The sequence below is a fragment of the Lampetra planeri genome, chromosome 43 (genome assembly GCF_965212315.1).
Source record: "Lampetra planeri chromosome 43, kcLamPlan1.2.h2, whole genome shotgun sequence".
In the NCBI taxonomy this organism is placed as follows: Eukaryota; Metazoa; Chordata; class Hyperoartia; order Petromyzontiformes; family Petromyzontidae; genus Lampetra; species Lampetra planeri.
This window is the reverse complement of record NC_136149.1, coordinates 5,210,857-5,236,312: the sequence shown is the minus strand read 5'-3', so window position 1 is coordinate 5,236,312 and position 25,456 is coordinate 5,210,857. Positions and strand designations below refer to the sequence as shown.

At 47.1% G+C, this 25,456-nt stretch overlaps 1 protein-coding gene across 1 annotated transcript in view; it reads left to right on the top strand.

Moving 5' to 3' along the window:
* Positions 1-6,029, top strand: part of IPO5 (importin 5) — a 35,533-nt gene extending 29,504 nt beyond the window's left edge. The window contains exons 24-26 of the mRNA XM_078614115.1: positions 1,553-1,781; positions 2,420-2,561; positions 3,155-6,029. Of these exons, the coding sequence (XP_078470241.1) occupies positions 1,553-1,781; positions 2,420-2,561; positions 3,155-3,241 (458 nt within the window). The 3' untranslated portion in view covers positions 3,242-6,029. The remainder of the gene's footprint in view (positions 1-1,552; positions 1,782-2,419; positions 2,562-3,154) is intronic.
* Positions 6,030-25,456: the final 19,427 nt, after the last annotated feature.

Genomic DNA, 25,456 nt, shown 5'->3' with positions numbered 1-25,456 from the left:
ACTGGAGGGAGTTTAAGAAGTTTACAACTCACCAGGACCAAGAAAGAATATATCCACAATTAATGTAAAATAAAATGATTTATAAAGTAAAAAAAATAAAGAAGCAAACTTGAGGAATATCGGTCCCTTTAATTTATATAATAAACAAAGTAAATAAAATAAACATGAAAGTATTAAATCATAGTTTGGAAATTAACTTACCTTAAATTATGATGCTGCTACGCACCATCACTTTCTGTCCCATCACTTTCTCCCCCATCACTTTCTCTCCCATCACTTTCTCTCCCATCACTTTCTCTCCCATCACTTTCTCTCCCATCACATTCTCTACCATCACTTTCTCTCCCATCACTTTCTCCCCCATCACTTTCTCCCCCATCACTTTCTCCCCCATCACTTTCTCTCCCATGACATTCTCTCCCATCACATTCTCTGCCATCACTTTCTCTCCCATCACTTTCTCTGCCATCACTTTCTCTCCCATCACATTCTCTCCCATCACTTTCTCCCCCATCACATTCTCTCCCATCACTTTCTCCCCCATCACTTTCTCCCCCATCACTTTCTCTCCCATCATTCTCCCCCCATCACTTTCTTTCCCATCACTTTCTCTCCCATTACTTTCTCCCCCATCACTTTCTCCCCCATCACTTTCTCCCCCGTCACTTTCTCTCCCATCACTTTCTCCCACAACATTCTCTCCCATCAATTTCTCTCAATGCAAGTTCGTGAATAACGATGCAAGTTCGTGACTAACGATGGAATACCGCAACATACTTCTGTACTACCACAATTCTGCTTCCCACCGTCATCAACCCACGCTGACCAGTGTAGCGAAATTTTTAATTAGTATTATCATTGCGCTTTGTCTACCTGGGAAAGCCTTCCTGAGCATTGTGACTTTTTTCAGGAGAGATTGCTATGCGCTTCACAATTTAAGTAATTTGCAAGCATTTATTCAAACTGGACAAATTTGCACCATGACGCCAGGTTGTATGTACGTTTAACTTTTTTCGCACCGTACATAGCCGACTGTGCTAATACGCACAACTCACATGGCATAGGGAAGCCTTAATCCAGCAGTGGATTGACAAAGCACCGCACATGCGTGCGTTTTATCGCACAAATACCTCTTTTTAAAGCTTTTGTGACTGCAGGGATTCATCTTCTTGGTTCTTTCGGTAAAGTCATGTAGAAGGGAAATAATAAAATAATAAAAATATAACATAATAAAAGACAATTCTCACGACGCTTCGGCCACAACTCAAGCAGCCGTCCTCAGGTGAAGAACAGGTCTGTTGGACGCTGTCTTTCCGACAGCCCTGTTCTTCACCTGAGGACGGCTGCTTGCATTGTGGCCGAAACGTCGTGAGAATTGTATTTAATGTTTTATGTTATTATTTCATTATTTCCCTTCTACGTGACTTTACCGAAAGAACCAAGAAGAAAAAAACAAATACCTCTTGTGTCATTGTACACCCACCACAACTAGACACGCTTGACACTCTCAAACAATCCTCCCCCTCTGCTGTGCCCTTCCTTATCCATGCAGAGGCACTGGGACTGCTAATGCAGGTGATCCAGGACTCGCAGTCTCGCGTCAAGGAGAACATCAACGCCACGGAGAACTGCATCTCGGCCGTGGGGAAGCTGCTCAAGTTCCGGCCGGACTGCGTCAACACGCAGGAGTTCCTGCCGCTTTGGCTGTCTTGGCTGCCGGTCACCGAAGACAAAGAGGAGGCCGTGTTCTGCTACAACTACCTCTGCGACCTCATTGAGAGGTACGTACACATATATGCATGTTGAACTTCTTTTGCACCACCGTACGTAGCCAACCTTGCTGATCGGGGGTGCGGGGGAAGGACGTCAAACTATGGGTTTCTGTGTCAGTCTATGTGTCTCTGTGTGAGTATGTACAGAATTTTTTACTTCTTTCGCACCATCGTACGTAGCCAACCTTGCTGATCGGGGGTGCGGGGGAAGGACAACAAACTAACACAAAAAGCAGTTCTAAAGAAATGCGTTTTCAGTTTAGATTTAAATGTGCATAGCTCCAGTGGCTTCCTAATATCGGAAGGAAGAGCGTTCCAGACGGCCACAGAAGCGGGGGGTTCAGGAACTGGGGCGAGTAGGGCAGGCTTGTGGGGGGGGGGGGGGTGGAGGTACCTATTGAGGAATGAACAAATTATTTGGTGATGCTGCATTGACAAGTGGTGCACCACCAGCGCAGAAAGTAATCAAAAACAATTCGGCACATTTGTCAGTAACACCGCCTTAAAAAGAAAGTTATTTTACAGGAGACATTTCAGGCAGTGGCCGTCATACCCCAATGTTTTGAGGACTAGGTCTACCAGACTGACCGTTTTTTGTTGTCCACACTTTGTTCAAACACACCTGTTTGCCCGCATTTCCCGGGCAGTAACAACCCGCTGGTGCTGGGGCTCAACAACGCGAACCTGCCGAGCATCCTCGCCATCATCGCCCAGGGGGTGGCCAACGAGGCGACGAGCGAGGACGCTGCCTGCACGTCGCGGCTCGTCAGCGTCGTGCGCCAAGTGCAGGTGCGTGCATGCACGCCACACTCGTGATTGTCCAATCCTCGTGCAATGCAATCCCATATCACTGTCGAGATGGCGCTCGCCATTTTCAAGATAGTTCAAGTTCATGTATTAGGTATAACCCTGTGAGCCATTCGGCTTTTGAATCAGGTGCAACCGCAACAAACAAAAAAGAAAAACATGAACAAGAAAACATCTTCAAGTGAATATGTGACTAAGTGCAAACAGAAAATCCAAGAAAAGACAGCAAGATATTGCAGAAAAAGCACCGTACACCAACGCTGTGTGCAAAAATCCCAGTGGGGATGCAAGCCAAACAACAACAAGATCCTCCACGGTGCAAACTCGCTTACACATCACACCAGGTACTCGGTTAAGAATCGGTCGACCCGAAGCGAGAGGCCCTGGACTGGTTCAGATATCAATTGCCGTCGATGTTCGCCATGGCCAAGGAATCAAACGGATGTCGCCGGATTCGTAGCACAGTTGCGCTCACTACTCTGCCGCCGCTCCCCCCCCACTACCACGCCCGTTATTTTCCATTCGTAACCCGCTGTGGCCCTGTTAATAATGTTCACGTTGGTTGTCTCGCGCAGGCGTCCGGAGAGCTGTGGGCCGCCTGCCTGTCGCAGCTCGACAAGGAGCAGCAGCAGTTCCTCGACAGCCTCCTCAGTGCAGCATGAGCAAATGGGCACGCGCGCCCACGCACACGCACGACCACAGGCACCGCACCGCATGCACGCACACAGAGGGTGTACCTTAGGCTTGGGGGGGGGGGGGCGCTGAACGATGTGCTGCTATCACCGTGCCCCTCCTAGCTTGCGGAGTGGCGCTCAACCCCCGGAGGGGCGCCCGTTGTCTCTGCCCCCCTGCGACATATTTGCACGTGCGGCGGATTGGCGGTCCGGGCCGCTGATCTCGCCCCGTGAGTTAGTTGGTTGCATTGGTTGAAGTAGCGTTCACGCGGCCCAACCCCCCACCCCCCCCCCCCCACTGACATCCAACCCAGTTGGCTTTGAAGGTTCCCTTTCATTCGAAGGCTCTTTGAGTTGTGGGTGTGCTCGTTTGCTCCAAGGCTCAAGTGGTTCGTTCGCAGCAAGTCGGCAATCAAACAATAAAGCAGCAGCAGCTTTTCAGGAAGAGAGAATTGTGAAAATGTTGTCCTGGCCAAAAATTGCATCTCACAGCTAAAGGGGGGAGGGGTGAGGGAGGTCAAGTGTTGTTAGGGCCAAAGTGGGGACTATTCCCAACACCCCCTGCACTCCCACGTGTAATGTTATTACGACTGCATCCATGACTCCCAATTTATATTTAAAGTGTAATGCGACTGCTACCAATTCTATTTTTCATTGTTGGGGAGTCAAAACCGCTATTGGAATTCTGACTTTGTCACTGCATTCCCCCCCCCTGAGTCTCTTCCTCCCTCTGTCTCGAGCCCGCTGCTTATTCTGCTGTTGTGCGTGGTTCCAAGACACACTTTTGTATAGTAATGTTTTGCCCTTGCTGCAATGTGAACCATGTGATTGAATCGGCCTTAGCTCGGATAACTTTACTGCGTAGGTTATTTCACTCTGTGTAATTTAGATTTTGATTTCCAGTTGCAATGTTTGTTAACTAATAAAAAAAAATGTTTAACTAAATGGGCATTGGATTTCAACGGTTGAGTGGAGAGTGCATCAACGGCTGTCCTTTCGCCCCTTCCTCAAGACCACCACCGTCTTGAATGAATAACCTGACCAACCACTTCCATGCTGGGAGATACACAGCTGCAGCCTTGGTTAAAATGTTACTTTGATCGGCAAGGCAGTTTTACACATGTTCCTCTTGAATTATCCATCGGTCCATACTCAATTCAGAAGTGGAACGCACACAAAGGATGCTCTTCACTATAATTACTACTCCACACGTGCATATTGTGGAGGTATGATTTGTAGCATGGAAGTCGTATAGAAGTATGTTCTGATTAAACATTTTTTCGTAAAATGTGGACTGTCTGCCCATAACCAATTTTTTGTCCGGGTGTGTATTACATGACCACAAGCACTCAAAAACACGCGGTGAACGTCTCCAAATTGACTTAAATATATTTTTAAAAACCCAGTTGCGACGCAACGTGGAATCTTGTGTAGTTTACTCTGTTTCCACATCTCTGGTTATCAATATGGCACGGGCGTGTCCTGGCTTCCATTCTCCACCCTTCAGTTTGTCCTCCCATCTGGCAAGGCACAAGTGGTGCTGGAGGAAATTTATTTGCAAAGATGTCTTGACCCCTGAGTTTATCACCCCGCACAACTTAATTCAACTTTAGTGGTGATTTTCAAGAGTTTTTCACCTGCTTAAGATAAGATATCTCTTGTGACCGTGTAAGGCATTATATTTAGAGATTTGGCAGTTTATTTTGAGCAGCAAATGTGCACCTTTGCTTACAAGGTACAATTTGGTCATCCAAATACAACCCTTAAATTTTCCGGACTGTCGTTGAAACATCTGTGGAGCGATCCCATTTTAAAAGGAAGAACTTTATTTTTAATCAGTACAAATAATTATAGCTAGGCCACGGCTTGTGGAAAGTACGCAAGAAAACATTTATTTTAGTTCATTCCTCTTGAGGGGAAGAGTAACGTTAAGATGGGTAGCGATGTTAAAATAGAAGGGGGAAAAAATAAATGGAATTGGAAATGGTGATCGCATTCTGAAAGTGCCAGTGTTGTTGTGGGTCTCTGCTAGATAGACGGCATACACGGTGCTGTGTCGTTGCAGCCAGGGGTGATTTAGGAATTTGTTTTGGTCTATTCTTGTAAAGGGTTTTTGGATTAAAGCCCCCTCTTAGTATCTTGGTCCTCAAAAACTTTGTGTGTGTGTGTCCAGCGTCCGTTTGTTGTTTACCCGTCTTAAACATTGACCGAGGTGTGAACTGATATATTTTTTTGTGAGCCGGATGGTACGGTGATTGAAGGTAGCAAATACAATGTGTATTTGTGAATGTCAGAAAGAAAAAAAACGATACAATGTGTATTTGTGAATGTCAGAAAGAAAAAAACGATAGGACAAACTTACCACTGTTTTGGGAGTTTTTCCGTCTTTGTGACGCGTAGTGACGGATGGGTCGGTGAAACCTAAAGTGTTCTGTTTAAAGTCTTCGAGGGGCGTCTAAGCCAAATGGTTTTTAATCCGTATATATGCTACGACCAGAGGTGAAACATTAATTCCGCTGACAAAACGCTGTCAATTCAGCCCTCCGTGTGAGGCTTTACTCTCAGACTCGGTGGCGAGAGGTGTTGAATGAATGTAACCCTGCGACTTAAAACATACAACCTGCCTAATTAAAATGCTGAACGGTATACATTCTGCTGGAAACTGTTGGGCAAATGCACGCCCTGTTGATGCGTTTTTGTGTTTGTGATCAAACGGCTCATTTGTGTGTTGTACTTGTTAACGCTAAGCTAAATAAACACACGGTTGACACTGTAATTTAATGGATGTTAGGATTCGGTAAGATGCATATTTTTTTTCTGAATCTTGATCCTTCAACGTGACTTCTGCATCTCAAGTCCGACGCATTTGTAAGTCATCCCAATGCTTTTGGTTTAATGGCTCTCATGACCCAAATCTGACAACTTATTTTGTTCTTCATATTAACCTTTTCGCTAGTCCCCATCCTGCTCATTCTGTTCTAGGAAATTGTATAACAGGTTGACCACAGTTTTTAAATTAATATTTTATTAAATCCGTTAAATTCCTCGGTTTATTGCTTAAAAAAACCCCCAAAATCAATGCTGGCTTTCCAATACGCGTTGAGATTGTTAATTTAAATCCGTCAGTCCAGATGAGATTCCAGTTGTGGGTGCCACTAGAAGTGGCATAACTTTCAGCGTTTACACTTTCTTTGCACGGCCCTCTATAAGAGTGAATGATTGTGGGTCATTAAACAATTCACTCTTAATTATCTATAATATTCACTGAAGTTTAACTCACGTAGGTGGGTACCAGTTTACGCGCTTGGCCTGTGGGCCGTGTGTGTCGAACGACAAAGAGCTGCAAAAAGATGGATTAATTTAATATAAACATTTCTTTCGAAAAAGTCGCTTAGCAAAATGCGTATAACGTTCATCCATCCATCATCCATCTTATGGATGGGCGCTGAGAATATTAAAAAAACAAAGGGCAGCGAGGTTCACCGGTTAAAGTGCACGAGGCACACGCACGCACATGCCCTGTTCGGCTGCGTGCAAGGCCGTTCAATCCATAACGGAAACCGGTGGCAATCTTGTATCGCTTCCATGCCCTCCTCCAGCTGACGGCATGTGTTGACAATAAACCATGTTTGTATGCTGCACTCTTCTTCGAGCTGCGGCTCTGTGTCAAGTTGGGGTTCTTTTTTCACGATTGATTTTGTGTTTAAATCCTTTCTGGAATTTGTTTTTCTCCCCCCCCCCCCCACGTGTTGTGTTCACGGGAAAGCTGCCGCCTAAACAGACACTAATCCTCGTGCTATGTTTGGTTTACGAGTTAAAAGTAGAATTATGCCCTCCCCCCCTCTACCCTACCACTGTTGCGCAACTTTGCTGTTGACACGGGCCCTATTCCACGGATTACAAGACGCTGTGGAAAGTCAAAACGTGCCCCAAACTTGAGCCCGCTCTCAATAAGGTTTTATATACATCGTACACAACCCTTACCGGATAATGAGAACGGGGTTGAAATGCAGACCAAACAAAATGCGTCTTATAATCCTGAGAATACGGAAAAGTAAAAATCTAATGTTGTTTTCCTCCTACAAGTGATGCGATAAATCGCACACAGTGACCGGGCAATGACACATTTTTGCCGCTACGGGTCGTGTTCGGGCTCTACAAAAATCGTTTTGGAAGTGATGCATTGCGATCATATTTTATTTGTACGTATTGCTCGTCCATATGGAAAGACATGCATTCAATAAATAAAGAAATCGATAGAATTACGGTGTATATCACTTGTATCGGGATACGTTATGAGCAGCAGAGGTCAGAGCAGGAGAATCAATTTCTGTGTAATAACCACGGACATTCTAGATTTGAAGTTTTCGTGACTGCAAGGATCCATACTCTTGGTTCTTTCGATAAAGTCACGTAGGTAAAGAAAATAAAATAAAAGATAAAAATAAATCACGACGTTTCGGAACAATCAGCAAAAAACAGTTGCTGAAATAGGCCTATTTCGGCAACTGTTTTTTGCTGTGATTTTTTTTTTCTTTACCTACATGACTTAACCACGGAAATACAGCTTCCTACTTCGTGATATTTCTATATTAGTGTTTGCAACCGCTCACAAAATAATATAAGAACCGGCTGACCACCTAAGTGAGAGTAGGTGTGTGTGTGTGAACGCTTAACCCAATGTCCATTAAAAAACACAAAGATCCAATTATAATTAAACTGCTACGTAAAACCGCTCGCTGCTTACCCGCTTCACTTCAAATCCAAACCCCTCCCCCCCCTTGTTATCTATCCATCCCTATTCACAACCCCTCCAATCATCTTCCCCGCACTCCCTGATTACAAACCCGTACCCCCTGCATCACCAGCCCCCCACAGATCCCCACGCCTTCCCAATCACCCACCCGTTCCAGCCAAACAAAAGCAATCACTAATTTAAACGCCACATATCCCCCACCACCACCACCACCTTCTCTTTATCGGTCACTATAGTTGTACCGCACTACGCCAATCACGTGGCCCAAAATATAGCACTGTGGAGGCGAGGGTTGGTGGACCACACAAGTGTTGGAAACAGTCCCTTCCCCCTGGGCGGCTGGGTGGCACGCCCTGGTTTGGGCAGTGGGCGGGAGAGCGGTGGCGGGCGGAGGAGGAATTGGCACAGCCCCCTTTTGCCCACTTCAGCAATTGTTTCTTGCTGTGGTTGTCCCACCTGATGACGGACGCTTGTGTGTGCGCCCGAAACGTCGTGATTAAATGTATTTTATACCCACGTGACTTTACCGAAAGAACCAAAGAGTTTGGAATGTGAAGGAACCCAAGGAACGTCCATTGTTTCAACTCGGGAATCTTGATTCAGACTGCAGGAGGAATCCGATGAGCTCTGAAGCTCTTTCCCACAGACGGCCCAGTATGGGCGGGTCAGCATAGCTACAACAGCGAGAAATACAGAATTAAAAATACCCATAGCAGTGCAAAACAGGGGGAAGGGTGAGCAAGTCACTAAATATAATTCGATTTAAAGCTTTCGTGACTGCAGGGATTCATCTTCTTGGTTCTTTCGGTAAAGTCACGTAGAAGGGAAAAACACAATACATTTTATTATGTTTTATTTTTATTATTTTATTATTTCCCTTCTACGTGACTTTACCGAAAGAACCAAGAAGAGAAATATAATTCGATTAAACATTAATAATGTGGCACGCCGGGAGATGGAATTGAACCGGCGGACCTCTGGCTTAGCAAGTCGAGTGCCCCGACTTTGAACCACGGCAGCTCCCCGTTGCGTGGCCACGACAGAATATCCCTCTGCGTGCAACGTGACACACCGAACGCACATTTGGTGGCGCTTTCCGTTCACGTCTCGTTCATTAGCGCGTGCTCACCTCCCTGCGAGAGAAACCCCGCGACGTGCCGTGTTCTGCATGATACGTCGTCTGGCGCGTGTGCGTGTGCGTGCGGCTGTATCAACATATCAAAGCACCCGACAATGTACGCGCGACGCGGGGCATTCATAAGATCAAACATTACGCATAGAAATTAAAATAAAAGCACATCATAGGAAGAGCCATCAAACGCCCACCCACTCTGCGTGGTGGTTGTAACCCTTGCCGGCAGAACATTAAAGGGCCGATTGATGTCTTTCTAAGCCAGGTAGAGATGCCTTTGCGCTTCGAACACGTTTTGAAAGGGAACGCCACCAAATGCAGCAACGCGATGGAAATCAATCACGCCGCCTCTCATTTGGGGCCGTCCATAAATGACGTCACGCGATTTTGGACGATTTTTGACCCCCCCCCCCTTCGTCACACGGCGTCACAAAAAGTCAGACCCCCCCCCCTCAAATATGACGTCACAAAGCTCTGCCCCCCCCCCCCAAAACCATATTAAAAAAACATGCTTCCAATCGCTTTAAACTATTGTCATTGTAGTGCGTATTTAATGTGGCGCTGCACTCTGATGTTGTAGGAGAAAACATGTATTAAAAAGTCTACTTAATTAAGTAGAACGTGTTGTCTATATTTATTAAAAGTTGCGCATTTTTATGTGACGTCACATTTCTCAACCCCCCCCCCCCTCGTCACACATCGTCACAAATGTCTGACCACCCCCCCCCCCCTATGTGCGTGACGTCATTTATGGACGGCCCCTTACGAGCCCGGTGACGGTGGTAGTAGCTACGCGCGCCTTTAATACTGGTAGGAACCTCCTGGTTACACCAGCCCACAGGGGATTATTGTGTCCGTCGTGCAGGGAGGGGCTGGGTGGGGAGGGAAGGGCTGGGTGGGGAGGGTAGGGAGGGGCTGGGTGGGGAGAGTGTGGCTGGGTTGGGAGGGGCTGGGTGGGGAAGGTGGGGAGGGGCTGGGTGGGAAGAGGCTGGGTGGGGAGGGGCTGGTCACCCCGTGGTGCCCTTATAAAACTCTACGTTTAACCTACTCACGCCGGCTTGTGCCCGCCCTCACAGTCGGCCATATTTGCGGAAAACACCACGCCGCCGTTGACCCTGGCCATTGACCGAGCAACCCAACGTTCCTACCAGCTCCCTCCGCAGGAATGTGTTACAGGCCTGAAGGCGAGGGATGATCATGCACATGCTGTAAGAAACTCCCTGATCCATGGGAGATCGAGGCGCCATACCCTGACTCGCCAGGGGAAGGCGACAAAGTAAATGTGGACTCCCCCCCCCCCAACTCTTCGATGTGTGTTGGATTAAGTGTTGAGGGCCGTCCATAAATGACGTCACGCACCTACGGGCGGGGGGGGGTCAGACATTTGTGACGATGTGTGACGAGGGGGGGGGTTTGAGAAATGTGACGTCACATCAAAATGCGCAACTTTAAATAAATATAGACAACACGTTCTACTTAATTAAATATACTTTTTAATAAATGTTTTCTCCTACAACATCAGAGTGCAGCGCCACATTAAATACGCACTACAATGACAATAGTTTAAAGCGATTTGAAGCATGTTTTATTTGGGGGGGGGGGGGGTGGGCAGAGCTTTGTGGCGTCATATTTGAGGGGGGATCTGACTTTTTGTGACGCCGTGTGACGATGGGGGGGGGGGGTCAAAAATCGTCCAAAATCGCGTGACGTCATTTATGGACGGCCCCTTGCCCCCTCGCACACTTGGGTTCACACCGGGGCGCCCCGGTCTCCTCCAACTTGTACATTCTCTTCTTGGTTCTTTCGGTAAAGTCACGTAGAAGGGAAATAATAAAATAATAAAAATAAAACATAATAAAATAATTCTGACGCTGTCATTCCGACAGACCTGTTCTTCACCTGAGGACGGCTGCTTGCGTTGTGGCCGAAACGTCGTGAGAATTGTATTTTATTATGTTTTATTTTTATTATTTTATTACTTCCCTTCTACGTGACTTTACCGAAAGAACCAAGAAGATGAATCCCTGCAGTCACGAAAGCTTTAAATCGAAATTTGTAAATTCTCATTCTCTGTCTTTCATACGGCTGATGTAGACGCAAGAGAAATGACTCCAGTTTCACGTGCGGGCGGGTGGTCAAGCCCAGGTAACCGCGTCAGGTGCAGCGGAGTTCTATCGCTGCGATGTCCTCGACTCGAGAGGCACGAGTTATGTTTTTTGTTTGCATTCCGACTGCAGGTATTGTGGTCAATGCAAACATGACTCCTTGTAAAACAAGTGTCAGTTTTGTTGCCAGATAAAAGGGTAAAAAACCAATTATCATATTTTGCTACTGGCATATGAGTTTCCAATGGTGTAAATGCTTACCCCGAGCTCTCATACTCTGATGGTTCATTGTCCTTGAGTTGTGCGCCTTTTGGCGTCATCTGGTCCAACACCATGTGAGACTAGGCTCTAAAGAAAGCTGTCTCGGGTGTGGACCAATCAATTTCAAGGACAGTGCATACATTATCAGAGTTATATTTTTGTTTGCATTCCGACTGCAGGTATTGTGGTCAATGCAAACATGACTCCTTGTAAAAAAGGTGTCAGTTTTGTTGCCAGATAAAAGGGTAAAAACCAATTATCATATTTTGCTACTGGCAAATGAAGTTCCAATGGTGTGATGTCCTCCTTCGCATTTGTGGATCGGGCGTTGTGTCGTTCTATGTTGCTCCGGTCTGTTCGAGATGACCACAGTCGCGCACTGCAGAGTTTATGATTTGGCTGAAACATCAGAATATAAATGAAACTGCAGAGCTCGGGCAATCGTTGGCGCCGGTTCACCGCGTGGCCGTGGCTCCTCGTGCCTCTCGAGTCGTTCTCTCTCTTGGAGAGCGAGCGAGTGCTGTATGGTGTGCCGCAAGTTGAAATTAGTGTACCTGTCTCTCCATATGCAACAAAAAACAAACCAGTCAATACATTTAACACGACAACCCATGGATTGGCCTCTCCGATTAGCACCTCCGATGAGCGCGGTTGGCAACGTACGGTGTCAGAGAAGTCCAACATACGTACAGTAAAACCTTGGATTGCGAGTAACTTGGTCTGCGAGTGTTTTTTACAAGACGAGCAATTTTTTTTGAATAAATATTAATTTGATAAACGAGCGAGGTCTTGCAATACGAGTAGTACTTGTATACGCTTTGTCTGCCGAGCGTCACGTGATCACAACTGATGTACGAGTGCTTTGATCTACGAGTGCTTTGTATTACAAACACGTTTCCGGAACGAATTATACTCGCAATCCAAGGTTTTACTGCACATTATGCGTGTACTCTCTGGTTCTTTCGGCAAAGTCACGTGGGTAGAAACATTAATTATAAATCTCGACGTTTCGATCGCGACACAAACAAATCGTCATCAGGTAGAAAGATGCAGCAGTAGATCTGCTGAACAAGAAAGGGCTGTTGCAACGTGACTTTACCGAAAGAACCAAAGGGTATGGCTTCCTGCTGTCACGAAAACTTCAAATCAAGATTCACTTGTGTAACATTTCTGCTGTGGGGGGGGGGGGGGACTCTGTCTCGGCATCGACACTCAGTTCCTCCTCGGCAGAGTCAGGCTCGCTTGAATTAGTTGTGAGCTGCCCGAGGCAAAGAAATCGTTTTCAACGATGTCCGTCCCGGATTGATAGTTTTCATTCTTAAATACGATCCAATGGGAAAGAAACTTTAATCGAATGTCGGGTTGCTATTAGGAACCTACCTTGTTGGAACCGAATGACGTCGATCAAAGAGAGGCAGTTACAGAGAAGGAGCTACCTCCCCCAGCGAAGATTAAAACTGCGGGGCCTTGGACAAAAGGCCTCCATTTTCTGGAACCGAGAACAAAGTTAAAGGTCGTGAGAACGACCAAAAATGTCTTCCTGCTCACACGAAGTTGGTGGTGCTCATTTGTGGCATCACTGTGAACAGTCGTAGACATTCCACATTCCCACGACATGCACCAGGATAGCTATGGGACAACCACCGTTGATGCCTTCTCGCGAAGTGGCAATCATTTGCCATCAACATCTTTCCGTTGGTCATTGCCGAGTAATGAAGCCAGCCCTAACAATCATTCAAATTTATAATGCGGCATTCCATCGTTGAATCCCAATGCGCAATGCATGAAAAGCAGGAAACAATAACGGAACCAGGGCAACCGACCAGACGAGAGAGGGAAGGCCACTTTAAAGAGCTGGCTTTTCAAAGCAGACTTGAATATATCTACCGATTTTGTCGGTGCACTCTGCCAGTATTTTCATCCCCCCTTTTTTTCTGCCCCGGGCCGTCTAGAATCAGACTCCCGTGGCTATCAACGCTGATCCAATTAGCTCACGGAAGAAAATAGAATTCGTTAAATGTGAGAGAGCTGGAACGAATTGGCAGCGTCACGCCGTGTTTATAAAACGAGGACGTGGATGGGCATTTGCCGCACAAAGCCATTTATACATACTGCAAGACACAAATGGGACATACGGGAGGTATTTTATAATGCTTATAAAAACATCAGTCGTGAATAATGAAACGTTTATATCGTTTTATAGAGCGACCTTTAGTTAAGTGGCATTATTAAAAGTGTGGGGTTTTTTTTCTCTACAATGTTATAACGTCTGGATAAAAATATCTCATAGCCAGGTGGTGGTGGTGGTGGTGGCTATGCGTTTGGCCTGTGATCCAGCACTATGGAGGCAGCAAGCGAGGATTGGTGGATCACACACAGATTCTAGATTTGAAGCTTTCGTGACTGCAATGATTCATATTCTCAGGTTTTTTCGGTAAAGTCACGTAGGTAAAACATTAAAAGTAATGAAAGTAAAATAAAACAAAACAAAAATAAAAATAAAATTCACGACGTTTCGGAGGCAACACAAGTCTCCGTCATCAGGTGGGACCGTCACAGCCAGATTAGCTGCATCAAGTGAAGCAATGATTCAAAATGTAATCCCTTATAAGCAAGTTGAAGGGGGGGAGGAGAGGGGGGGGGGAGTTCATCAGAATGTGGTAGCCAATGAATGGAACGTATCGGGTGGGAGGGGGGGTGGGAGGGGGAGGGAGCCAACAAAACATTTGGCGACGGCTTGGACGCGGCTGCTGCGCACGCCAACACAATGGGCAGAAAGGGGGGAGGGGAGGTCTGATACACATGATAGAACAAAGGAACGAAAATGCCCATGTTTATACCAATGCAGGCTGAAAAATGAAGAGAGTACTGTCACACACAGATGTTGTGAAGCTGCCTTCCCGTGGGCTTTGAAGAGAGTGCCATACCCTGGTTCGCCAGGTAAAAGACGATACAGCGAATAACGTGGACTCTGCCTGTTCCGTCTGTATGGGATAGAGCGTTTCTCCCTCGCTGTGGGCAGTAAGAGGGGTTTTCTCCAGGTGCTGCGGTTTCCTCCCACATGTAAAGCCTAATTCATCGTCCGATAACAACCTTCATATATAAAGGACTGCAGAGCTTGGGCAATTGTTGATGCCGACTCATCGCGTGGTTCCTCCTCGCGCCTCTGCGTCGATCTCTCTCTACGAGAGCGAGCGAACACCGCGCCGCGCTTTACAATATGGGGATTATTATTTTGACTTTTTACGTTAAAAGGCAGTGTTACTCTTTGGTTCTTTCGGTAAAGTCACGTAGTTTGAAATAAAATAAAATAAAACAAATCACGACGTTTCGATCGCAACACAAGCGGTCATCATCAGGCAAAGGGGTCAGCCTCTAAAGGCAAACTGTTTACAAGGGCAGTGTTAGTGATGAAACTGGTGAGTTTCTGTCTCGTCCTTCTCACAGAGTCCATCAACGTAAAGACATTGCCATCATGGCGCAGTGCTTCACACAATGCACTCAGAGCTCAGAAACCTGAGGTTTGGACGCCACGGTAGTGAGATGTCAACCACCACGCCTGGTATACAGGAGGTCGTGGGTTCGATCCCGACCCTGACGCCTGCTGTATATTGGAGTTTGCGTGTCTCTCTCATCATCACGGTGGCTATGAGATGTCAACCACCACGCCTGGTATACAGGAGGTCGTGGGTTCGATCCCGACCCTGACGCCTGCTGTATATTGGAGTTTGCGTGTCTCTCTCATCATCACGGTGGCTATGAGATGTCAACCACCACGCCTGGTATACAGGAGGTCGTGGGATCGATCCCGACCCTGACGCCTGCTGTATATTGGAGTTTGCGTGTCTCTCTCATCATCACGGTGGCAAGGAGATGTCAACCACCACGCCTGGTATACAGGAGGTCGTGGGTTCTATCCCGACCCTGACGCCTGTTGTATATTGGAGTTTGCGTGTCTCTCTCATCATCACGGTGGCTATGAGATGTCAACCACCACGCCTGGTATACAGGAGGTCGTGGGTTCGATCCCGACCCTGACGCCTGCTGTATATTGAAGTTTGCGTGTCTCTCTCATCATCACGGTGGCTATGAGATGTCAACCACCACGCCTGGTATACAGGAGGTCGTGGGTTCGATCCCGACCCTGACGCCTGCGGTATATTGGAGTTTGCGTGTCTTTCTCATCATCACGGTGGCTATGAGATGTCAACCACCACGCCTGGTATACAGGAGGTCGTGGGTTCGATCCCGACCCTGACGCCTGCTGTATATTGGAGTTTGCGTGTCTCTCTCATCATCACGGTGGCTATGAGATGTCAACCACCACGCCTGGTATACAGGAGGTCGTGGGTTCGATCCCGACCCTGACGCCTGCTGTATATTGGAGTTTGCGTGTCTCTCTCATCATCACGGTGGCTATGAGATGTCAACCACCACGCCTGGTATACAGGAGGTCGTGGGTTCGATCCCAGCCCTGAAGCCTGCTGCTGTATATTTGTCTCTCTCCCCGTGTACGCGTGGATTTTTCTCCGGGTCCTCCGGTTTATCCCTCCACATTTAGTATCCACGCACGTTTAGAGTCATTGGTTGCTATAAATGTCCACACGATAATAAGCCACCTTGCAGAGGTGGGACAAAGTCATTGTTATGCAAGTCCAAGTCGAGTCGCAAGTCATCAAATTCATGACTCGAGTCTGACTCGAGTCCAAGTCACATGACTCGAGTCCACATCTCATAGGTGGGACAAAGTCATTGTTATGCAAGTCCAAGTCGAGTCGCAAGTCATCAAATTCATGACTCGAGTCTGACTCGAGTCCAAGTCACATGACTCGAGTCCACACCTCTGCCACCTTGCTTTTCAATCATTTGTGGTCACGTCGCTTCTGAAAAAGAGATGCATACTGTCGCTCAGTGGGCCTTACCTGGTAAAATAAAATAAAAAAAATAGTTTAATTAGTTTAGTTATTTTAATTTCATAGTTTATAGTTCAACTGCCAGCTAACATGAGCGGCGAGTGATATGGGGTGCTGTCATCCCCGATCCGAGATGCCCCACTTCACCAACCCGCACTGAGCAGCATTGCCAAGTATGCTCCAACAACTCCCATGAGCAACATGGGGCGAGGAGGCCTTCATGTGCTGACGATGGGGCTGTACATGATTGCCATGGACCATATACTGCAGTAAACACACTGTAGTCTGCCCTCATTCAACGGGGGAGGAGGAACAGCAAAACGACACGAACTCTCTCTCTCTCTCTCTGCTGAAGCCCTCTCATCGTGGCCAGCAGCAGATCTCAACAATGACATTTGGCTCCCAAACATATTGTCATCTTACGATACAATCAAGTTCAAGTTAATTTATTAGGTATAGCCCTGTGAGCCATTCGGCTCTTGAATTGGGTGCAACCGCAACAAACAAAAAACAAAAACATGAACAAAAAAATCTTAAAGTGACTATGTGACTAAGTGCAAACAGAAAATCCAAGAAAAGACAGCAAAATATTGCAGAAAAAAACACCGTACACCAACGCTGTGTGCAAAAATCCCAGTGGGATGCAAGTCAAACAGCAACAACAACCACAAGACAACTTAGATTAAAGCCATCAGTCTAACTCTGTACTACAACAAACAAACATGGCTAAACCAATACATAATTTCAACCGTGATGATGGTTACAAACTGAGTAATCATTGGAAAGATGTGATTAACCATGCAAAAAATATTTAACTACACTTATTTGGACCATCTTATTTGACAGACAACTATTACAGGTTATTGATAGACAGCCAGGCTTGTTTTACCATGTTTAGTTTGTTTCTTTTTTTTCCACACTATTGTTATGTAGGCCAGGCTTAGTCACAAACCGTACCTCTCCATAACAAAGGCTCAGCCTCTTAAGCCTCACCTTACCATATTAATAAAAAGTGTGCCGTACTTGGCCCTTCCCCCTCTCCAACCATTATATATACGGAGTGGTAGCTCTTGTAATCTCTCATTTACTTGATACAGCTGTCGTGGCTGTGACGGTTCCACCTGAAGACGGAAGCTTGTGTTGCCTCCGAAACGTCGTGATTTTTATTTTATTTTACTTTTATTAATTTTAATGTTTTACCTACGTGACTTTACCGAAAAAACATAAGAAAATAAACCAATACACTTTTCGAAATCACCACTGTTCGTACGTGATCAAATTACGAGTCGGCACTGAGTACGCTGAATGACCACCATCGCACCGCGTGCGAGTTTTACCTTTGGCGAGAACTGTACATTGGACGTCGACGGGAGAGGAGGGAAGAAAAAAAAGCATGCAATTAAACCGTGCAACTTCTTGGATCTTTCGGTAAAGTTACGTAGAAGGAAAATAATAAAATAAAAAAAATTAAACATAATAAAACTATTCTCACGACGTTTCGGCCACAACGCAAGCAGCCGTCCTCAGGTGAAGAACATGTCTGTCGGAAAGACAGTGTCTGAATGAACACCACCAGGCTTGGAAGCGTATATTTAAGCTGGGTTGGAGGGGGAAGAGCGCATTGACAAAGGAATTTGCATATCAAGAGGAATTAAGCATATTTATGGGAAATGCAGATATGGGATTAGTCACTACTTGTGAAATGCGTAGGAGGTGGGCGGGGGGTTTTCAAAGTCATATTATGCCCGTGTATTATGCAGGATTAGCAGCATCAAAGGGAGGGAGTAGGGTTAGCATTAATAAAGGGAAGGAATGTTAAATCGAAATTAAACCGTGAATGTTTTCTTTTCAGAGATGTTCACGTTTACGTTACAGCCGTCACTTGATACAGCTATCGTGCTGTGACGGTTCCACCTGAAGACGGAAGCTTGTGTTGCCTCCGAAACGTCGTGATTTTTATTTTATTTTAATTTTACTTTTATAAATTTTAATTTTTTACCAACGTGACTTTAACGAAAAAACCTAAGAATATGAATCCTTGCAGTCACGAAAGCTTCAAATCTAGAAAACAAAGGCGGTCGGGCGTGGTGTTGGCCACCCTCCCCCCACCACCCCTCGCGAGCCGTGTCTGCCTTCATAGATCCTGTTCGCGAACAGCACTTGCCCCAATCGTCTGTTAAGGCTATACGGGGGATATTTGTCTTGGGACTGTATTTCTTGTGGGGGTTTTCAATGCACTCGCAAAATGACAACAATCAAAGGCACATTTATGTGACACCTGCCTGCATGAACTGGACATTATATGTTTGCGCGTGCAAACAATCATCATCATCATCTCGTCGTCGTTGTTGTCATGCTCCTGTTGGGTCATTACAATCTGTTCAACTTATATTGCCCGATTAATGTACACATCGTACTTGCCGTACGCGAGAATAAGATTGAACGATGTTGGGTTTATCTTCTTGGTTATTAAGGTAAAGTCACGTAGAAGGGAAGTAATAAAATAATAAAAATAGAACATAATAAAATAATTCTCACGACGTTTCGGCCACAACGCAAGCAGCCGTCCTCGCCTGAGGACAGCTGCTTGCGTTGTGGCCGAAACGTCGTGAGAATTTTTTTTTTTATTACTTTCCTTCTACGTGACTTTACCGAAAGAACCAAGAAGATGAATCCCTGCAGTCACGAAAGCTTTAAATCGATGTTGGGTTTGTACAATTTTCCTCCTCTACTTTCCTCCGGTCACGGCCATCACTTCTTGTCGCGCCTGCGTTTATTCTGGGGTTCGGTGACACGGTCCAGCTGCTGGATACTTCTTGCAAAGCTGCTTCGCGGTTCGAAACCGAGAGGCAGCCCTGGTTAATGCTGCTGCTGCGGCACGCGCGCGTGTGTGTGTAATATTAACCGTGAATATCACGAGCTATCTGCTTCAGAGTTGACGTGAGAGGTGCCTGCAACGTTCTTCGATGGAGAGTCGCCCCGATTGTGGCCAAGTTTGATAACAAATAAATGACGCGCTTATTACTATTTGAAGCTTTCGTGACAGCAGGGATTCATCTTCTTGGTTCTTTCAGTAAAGTCACGTAGAAGGGAAATAATAATAAAATAATAAAAATAAAACATAATAAAATACAATTCTCCAGAGGTGTGGACTCGAGTCATGTGACTTGGACTCGAGTCAGACTCGAGTCATGAATTTGATGACTTGCGACTCGACTTGGACTTGCATAACAATGACTTTGTCCCACCTATGAGATGTGGACTCGAGTCATGTGACTTGGACTCGAGTCAGACTCGAGTCATGAATTTGATGACTTGCGACTCGACTTGGACTTGCATAACAATGACTTTGTCCCACCTCTGCAATTCTCGCGACGTTTCGGCCACAACGCAAGCAGCCGTCCTCAGGTGAAGAACAGGTCTGTCGGAAAGACAGCGTCTGAATGAACATCACCAAGCTTAGCAGCGTATATTTAAGCTGTTCTTTTATTTTTATTATTTTATTATTATTTCCCTTCTACGTGACTTTACCGAAAGAACCAAGAAGGCGCTAATTACCTATACAGAACACACAAAGAGAAAACTTTAGAGTCGAGACTCGGTTCGGCTTTCCTCCGTGATCCTTCCACGTGGCAGTGCAAGCCCACCGATGGGTAACTCGACACTCTCCACTCTATTCACGCGTTCAGATTAAAAAAACTAAAGTTCGCATCTTTAATACGTTTTGCACAAACGCCTACGATGGGCAATGCTTCCCGTACGGTCAGGGTCTCCCTCTCTCCTTACGGATATGCGACGTTGCATTCGCATGACCTGAGCGGTAGAGAAGACCACGGACAGATCGCGCAATCACCAACCCCGTCTGCGATCTTGTGGGTCGCGAATGCAAATCGAGTCGATAACGGAGCGCTGTGGAACGGTCGGTGTGGACGAGGCGAGGAGAGAAAGAGTGGGGGGATCGCACGCCACTCGTCATCCGGCCATTACGACGAACGAATGGCAACTGCAGAACACAACCGTCGCAGTCAGATAACATCAAAGGTTCGGCCGAAGCTTGTCAATGTATAACTTTACTCCGGCATTTAAACACATTCCTCCTGCGGAGGGAGCTGGTAGGAACGTTGGGTTGCTCGGTCAATGGCCAGGGTGAACGGCGGCGTGGTGTATTCCGCAAATATGCCCGACTGTGAGGGCGGGCACAAGCCGGCGTGAGTAGGTTAAACGTTGAGTTTTATAAGGGCACCACGGGGTGACCACCCCCTCCCCACCCAGCCCCACCCCTCCCACCCCCCACCCAGCCCCACCATCCCCACCCAGCCCCTCCCCACCCTCCCCACCCAGCCCCTTCCTGCACGACGGACGGACGGACACTATAATCCCCTGTGGGCTGGTGTAACCAGGAGGTTCCTAGCAGTATTAAAGTCTCTCTTCGTCGTGTGTCGGAGCTATCGAGATGCTGCGAGCTGGTGGCCTCAAAAAGTGTCACGAGTGAAAACCAGGAGAGGAAACACGACACGACAAAGCATCTTTGATGGCTAGGGGTTTGTCGTCTGTTTCACTTGGATCTGTATATAACTGTGAGGACAATACTACGAAATGTTAGCACAGTACTTGCAACTTTTGGTACGCTAACCGTGAGTGCAGTCTAGGGCTGAACGATTAATCGATTTTAAATCGAAATCGCAACTTGAAACAATGCGATTACTTTATTATTGGAATTGTGGTATTTTTTTATCATTATAACATTATTTACGTAATTTAACAATTGTTCTATGTTTGATTGTTCTATTTCAATTAGAACATTTTAATAAATACATGTTGGAAGCAATTCACGTCTTTTAAGTTTTCATCCTTGCATTAGAATATATAGAGCAGTTCATATTTTGATGGTATCACGTGGTAATGCTCCATCACATGTGTTTAAATCTATTACACAGTGCATATTGAACTGAAGCTTGACTTACATTTTTTTTTTATCGCAAATCAAATCGTAAGATCTGTCAGAAAAATCGCAATTAAATATTTTCCACCAAATCGTTCAGCCCCCTTTCATTGTGACATTTTTTCCCTGCACCAAGATCGCTGCGACCTCCCTGCGACTGATAAGAATGAATTCTTCACTGGACATCGGCCGGGCTTATTGATAATCCAGCACGCAACGAGTCACTCACCAGCAGTCAGGCATCTCCTTATCACTCTCCTATCACCACTGCTACCATGGTGACCGTTGCCATTGGTTTCATTCCTCGCTTCCTCCACCCAACAACAAAGGCGACGATTTTCCCGTGTAGCCTTTAACCGACTGTTGGGGCAAGTGCTGTTAGCGAGCAGCACCTATGACAGCCGGCACGGCACATGAGGGGGTGGGTGGCTAGCATCACGCCGGGCCGCCTTTGTCTCCCCAGTGCCGAAGTTTATACACCGCACCGGTTACTAATTTGAGGCCGAGCCGACCTAGGGGAGCCCCAGGACCGGTTCAGAAAATCGTCACTGGCGTTGGCCGTGAGCGGGAATCGAACTCAGGTCGCCCCGGTTTCGTAGCGCAGTGAAGCGATAAACGCTACAACTACCGCTCCCTACAGCAGCAACAACAACCACTCCACTCACCAACTCACTTCACTCACCAACTCACCCAACTCACTCCACTCACCAACTCACTCCACTCACCAACTCACCCAACTCACCAACTCACCAACTCACTCCACTCACCCAACTCACTCCACTCACTCCACTCACCAACTCACTCCACTCACTCCACTCACCCAACTCACTCCACTCACCAACTCACCAACTCACTCCACTCACCCAACTCACTCCACTCACCAACTCACTCCACTCACCAACTCACTCCACTCACCAACTCACTCCAATCACTCCACTCACCAACTCACTCCACTCACCAACTCACTCCACTCACTCCACTCACCAACTCACTCCACTTACCAACTCACTCCACTCACCAACTCACTCCACTCACCAACTCACTCCACTCACCAACTCACTCCACTCACCAACTCACTCCACTCACCAACTCACTCCACTCACTCCACTCACCAACTCACTCCACTCACCAACTCACTCCACTCACTCCACTCACTCAACTCACTCCACTCACCAACTCACTCCACTCACCAACTCACTCCACTCATCAACTCACTCCACTCACCAACTCACTCCACTCACCAACTCACTCCACTCACCAACTCACTAACTCACTCCACTCACCAACTCACTCCACTCACCAACTCACTCCACTCACTCCACTCACTCAACTCACTCCACTCACCAACTCACTCCACTCACCAACTCACTCCACTCATCAACTCACTCCACTCACCAACTCACTCCACTCACCAACTCACTCCACTCACCAACTCACTCCACTCACTCAACTCACTCCACTCATCAACTCACTAACTCATTCCACTCACCAACTCACTCCACTCACCAACTCACTCCACTCACTCCACTCACTCAACTCACTCCACTCACCAACTCACTCCACTTACCAACTCACTCCACTCACCAACTCACTCCACTCATCAACTCACTCAACTCACCAACTCACTCCACTCACCAACTCACTCCACTCACCAACTCACTCCACTCACCAACTCACTCCACTCACCAACTCACTAACTCACTCCACTCACCAACTCACTCCACTCACCAACTCACTCCACTCACTCCACTCACTCAACTCACTCCACTCACCAACTCACTCCACTCACCAACTCACTCCAATCACTCCACTCACCAACTCACTCCACTCACCAACTCACTCCACTCACCAACTCACTCCACTCATCAACTCACTCCACTCACCAACTCACTCCACTCACCAACTCACTCCACTCACCAACTCACTCCACTCATCAACTCACTCCACTCACCAACTCACTCCACTCATCAACTCACTCAACTCACCAACTCACTCCACTCACCAACTCACTCCACTCACCAACTCACTAACTCACTCCACTCACCAACTCACTCCACTCACCAACTCACTCCACTCACCAACTCACTCCACTCACCAACTCACTCCACTCACCAACTCACTAACTCACTCCACTCACCAACTCACTCCACTCACCAACTCACTCCACTCATCAACTCACTCCACTCACCAACTCACTCCACTCACCAACTCACTCCACTCACCAACTCACTCAACTCACCAACTCACTCCACTCACCAACTCACTCCACTCACCAACTCACTCCACTCACTCCACTCACCAACTCACTCCACTCACCAACTCACTCCACTCACCAACTCACTCCACTCACTCCACTCACCAACTCACTCCACTCACCAACTCACTCCACTCACCAACTCACTCCACTCACTCCACTCACCAACTCACTCCACTCACCAACTCACTCCACTCACCAACTCACTCCACTCACTCCACTCACCAACTCACTCCACTCACCAACTCACTCCACTCACCAACTCACTAACTCACTCCACTCACCAACTCACTCCACTCACCAACTCACTCCACTCACTCCACTCACCAACTCACTCCACTCACCAACTCACTCCACTCACCAACTCACTCCACTCACTCCACTCACCAACTCACTCCACTCACCAACTCACTCCACTCACCAACTCACTCCACTCATCAACTCACTCCACTCACCAACTCACTCCACTTATCAACTCACTCAACTCACCAACTCACTCCACTCACCAACTCACTCCACTCACCAACTCACTAACTCATTCCACTCACCAACTCACTCCACTCACCAACTCACTCCACTCACTCCACTCACTCAACTCACTCCACTCACCAACTCACTCCACTTACCAACTCACTCCACTCACCAACTCACTCCACTCATCAACTCACTCAACTCACCAACTCACTCCACTCACCAACTCACTCCACTCACCAACTCACTCCACTCACCAACTCACTCCACTCACCAACTCACTCCACTCACCAACTCACTAACTCACTCCACTCACCAACTCACTCCACTCACCAACTCACTCCACTCACTCCACTCACTCAACTCACTCCACTCACCAACTCACTCCACTCACTCAACTCACCAACTCACTCCACTCACCAACTCACTCCACTCACCAACTCACTCCACTCACTCAACTCACCAACTCACTCCACTCACTCCACTCACTCCACTCACCAACTCACTCCACTCACCAACTCACTCCACTCACCCAACTCACTCCACTCACTCCACTCACCAACTCACCAACTCACTCCACTCAACTCCACTCACCAACTCACTCCACTCACCAACTCACTTCACTCACCAACTCACTCCACTCACCCAACTCACTCCACTCACCCAACTCACTCCACTCACCAACTCACTCCACTCACCAACTCACTCCACTCACCAACTCACTCCACTCACTCCACTCACCAACTCACTCCACTCATCAACTCACTCCACTCACCAACTCACTCCACTCACCAACTCACTCCACTCACCAACTCACTCCACTCACCAACTCACTCCACTCACCAACTCACTCCACTCACTCCACTCACCAACTCACTTCACTCACCAACTCACTCCACTCACCCAACTCACTCCACTCACCCAACTCACTCCACTCACCAACTCACTCCACTCACCAACTCACTCCACTCACCAACTCACTCCACTCACTCCACTCACCAATTCACTCCACTCACCCAACTCACTCCACTCACTCAACTCACTCCACTCACTCCACTCACCAACTCACTCCACTCACTCCACTCACCAACTCACTCCACTCATCAACTCACTCAACTCACCAACTCACTCCACTCACCAACTCACTCCACTCACCAACTCACTCCACTCACCAACTCACTCCACTCACCAACTCACTCCACTCACCAACTCACTCCACTCACCAACTCACTCCACTCACTCCACTCACCAACTCACTCCACTCATCAACTCACTCCACTCACCAACTCACTCCACTCATCAACTCACTCCACTCACCCAACTCACTCCACTCACCAACTCACTCCACTCACCAACTCACTAACTCACT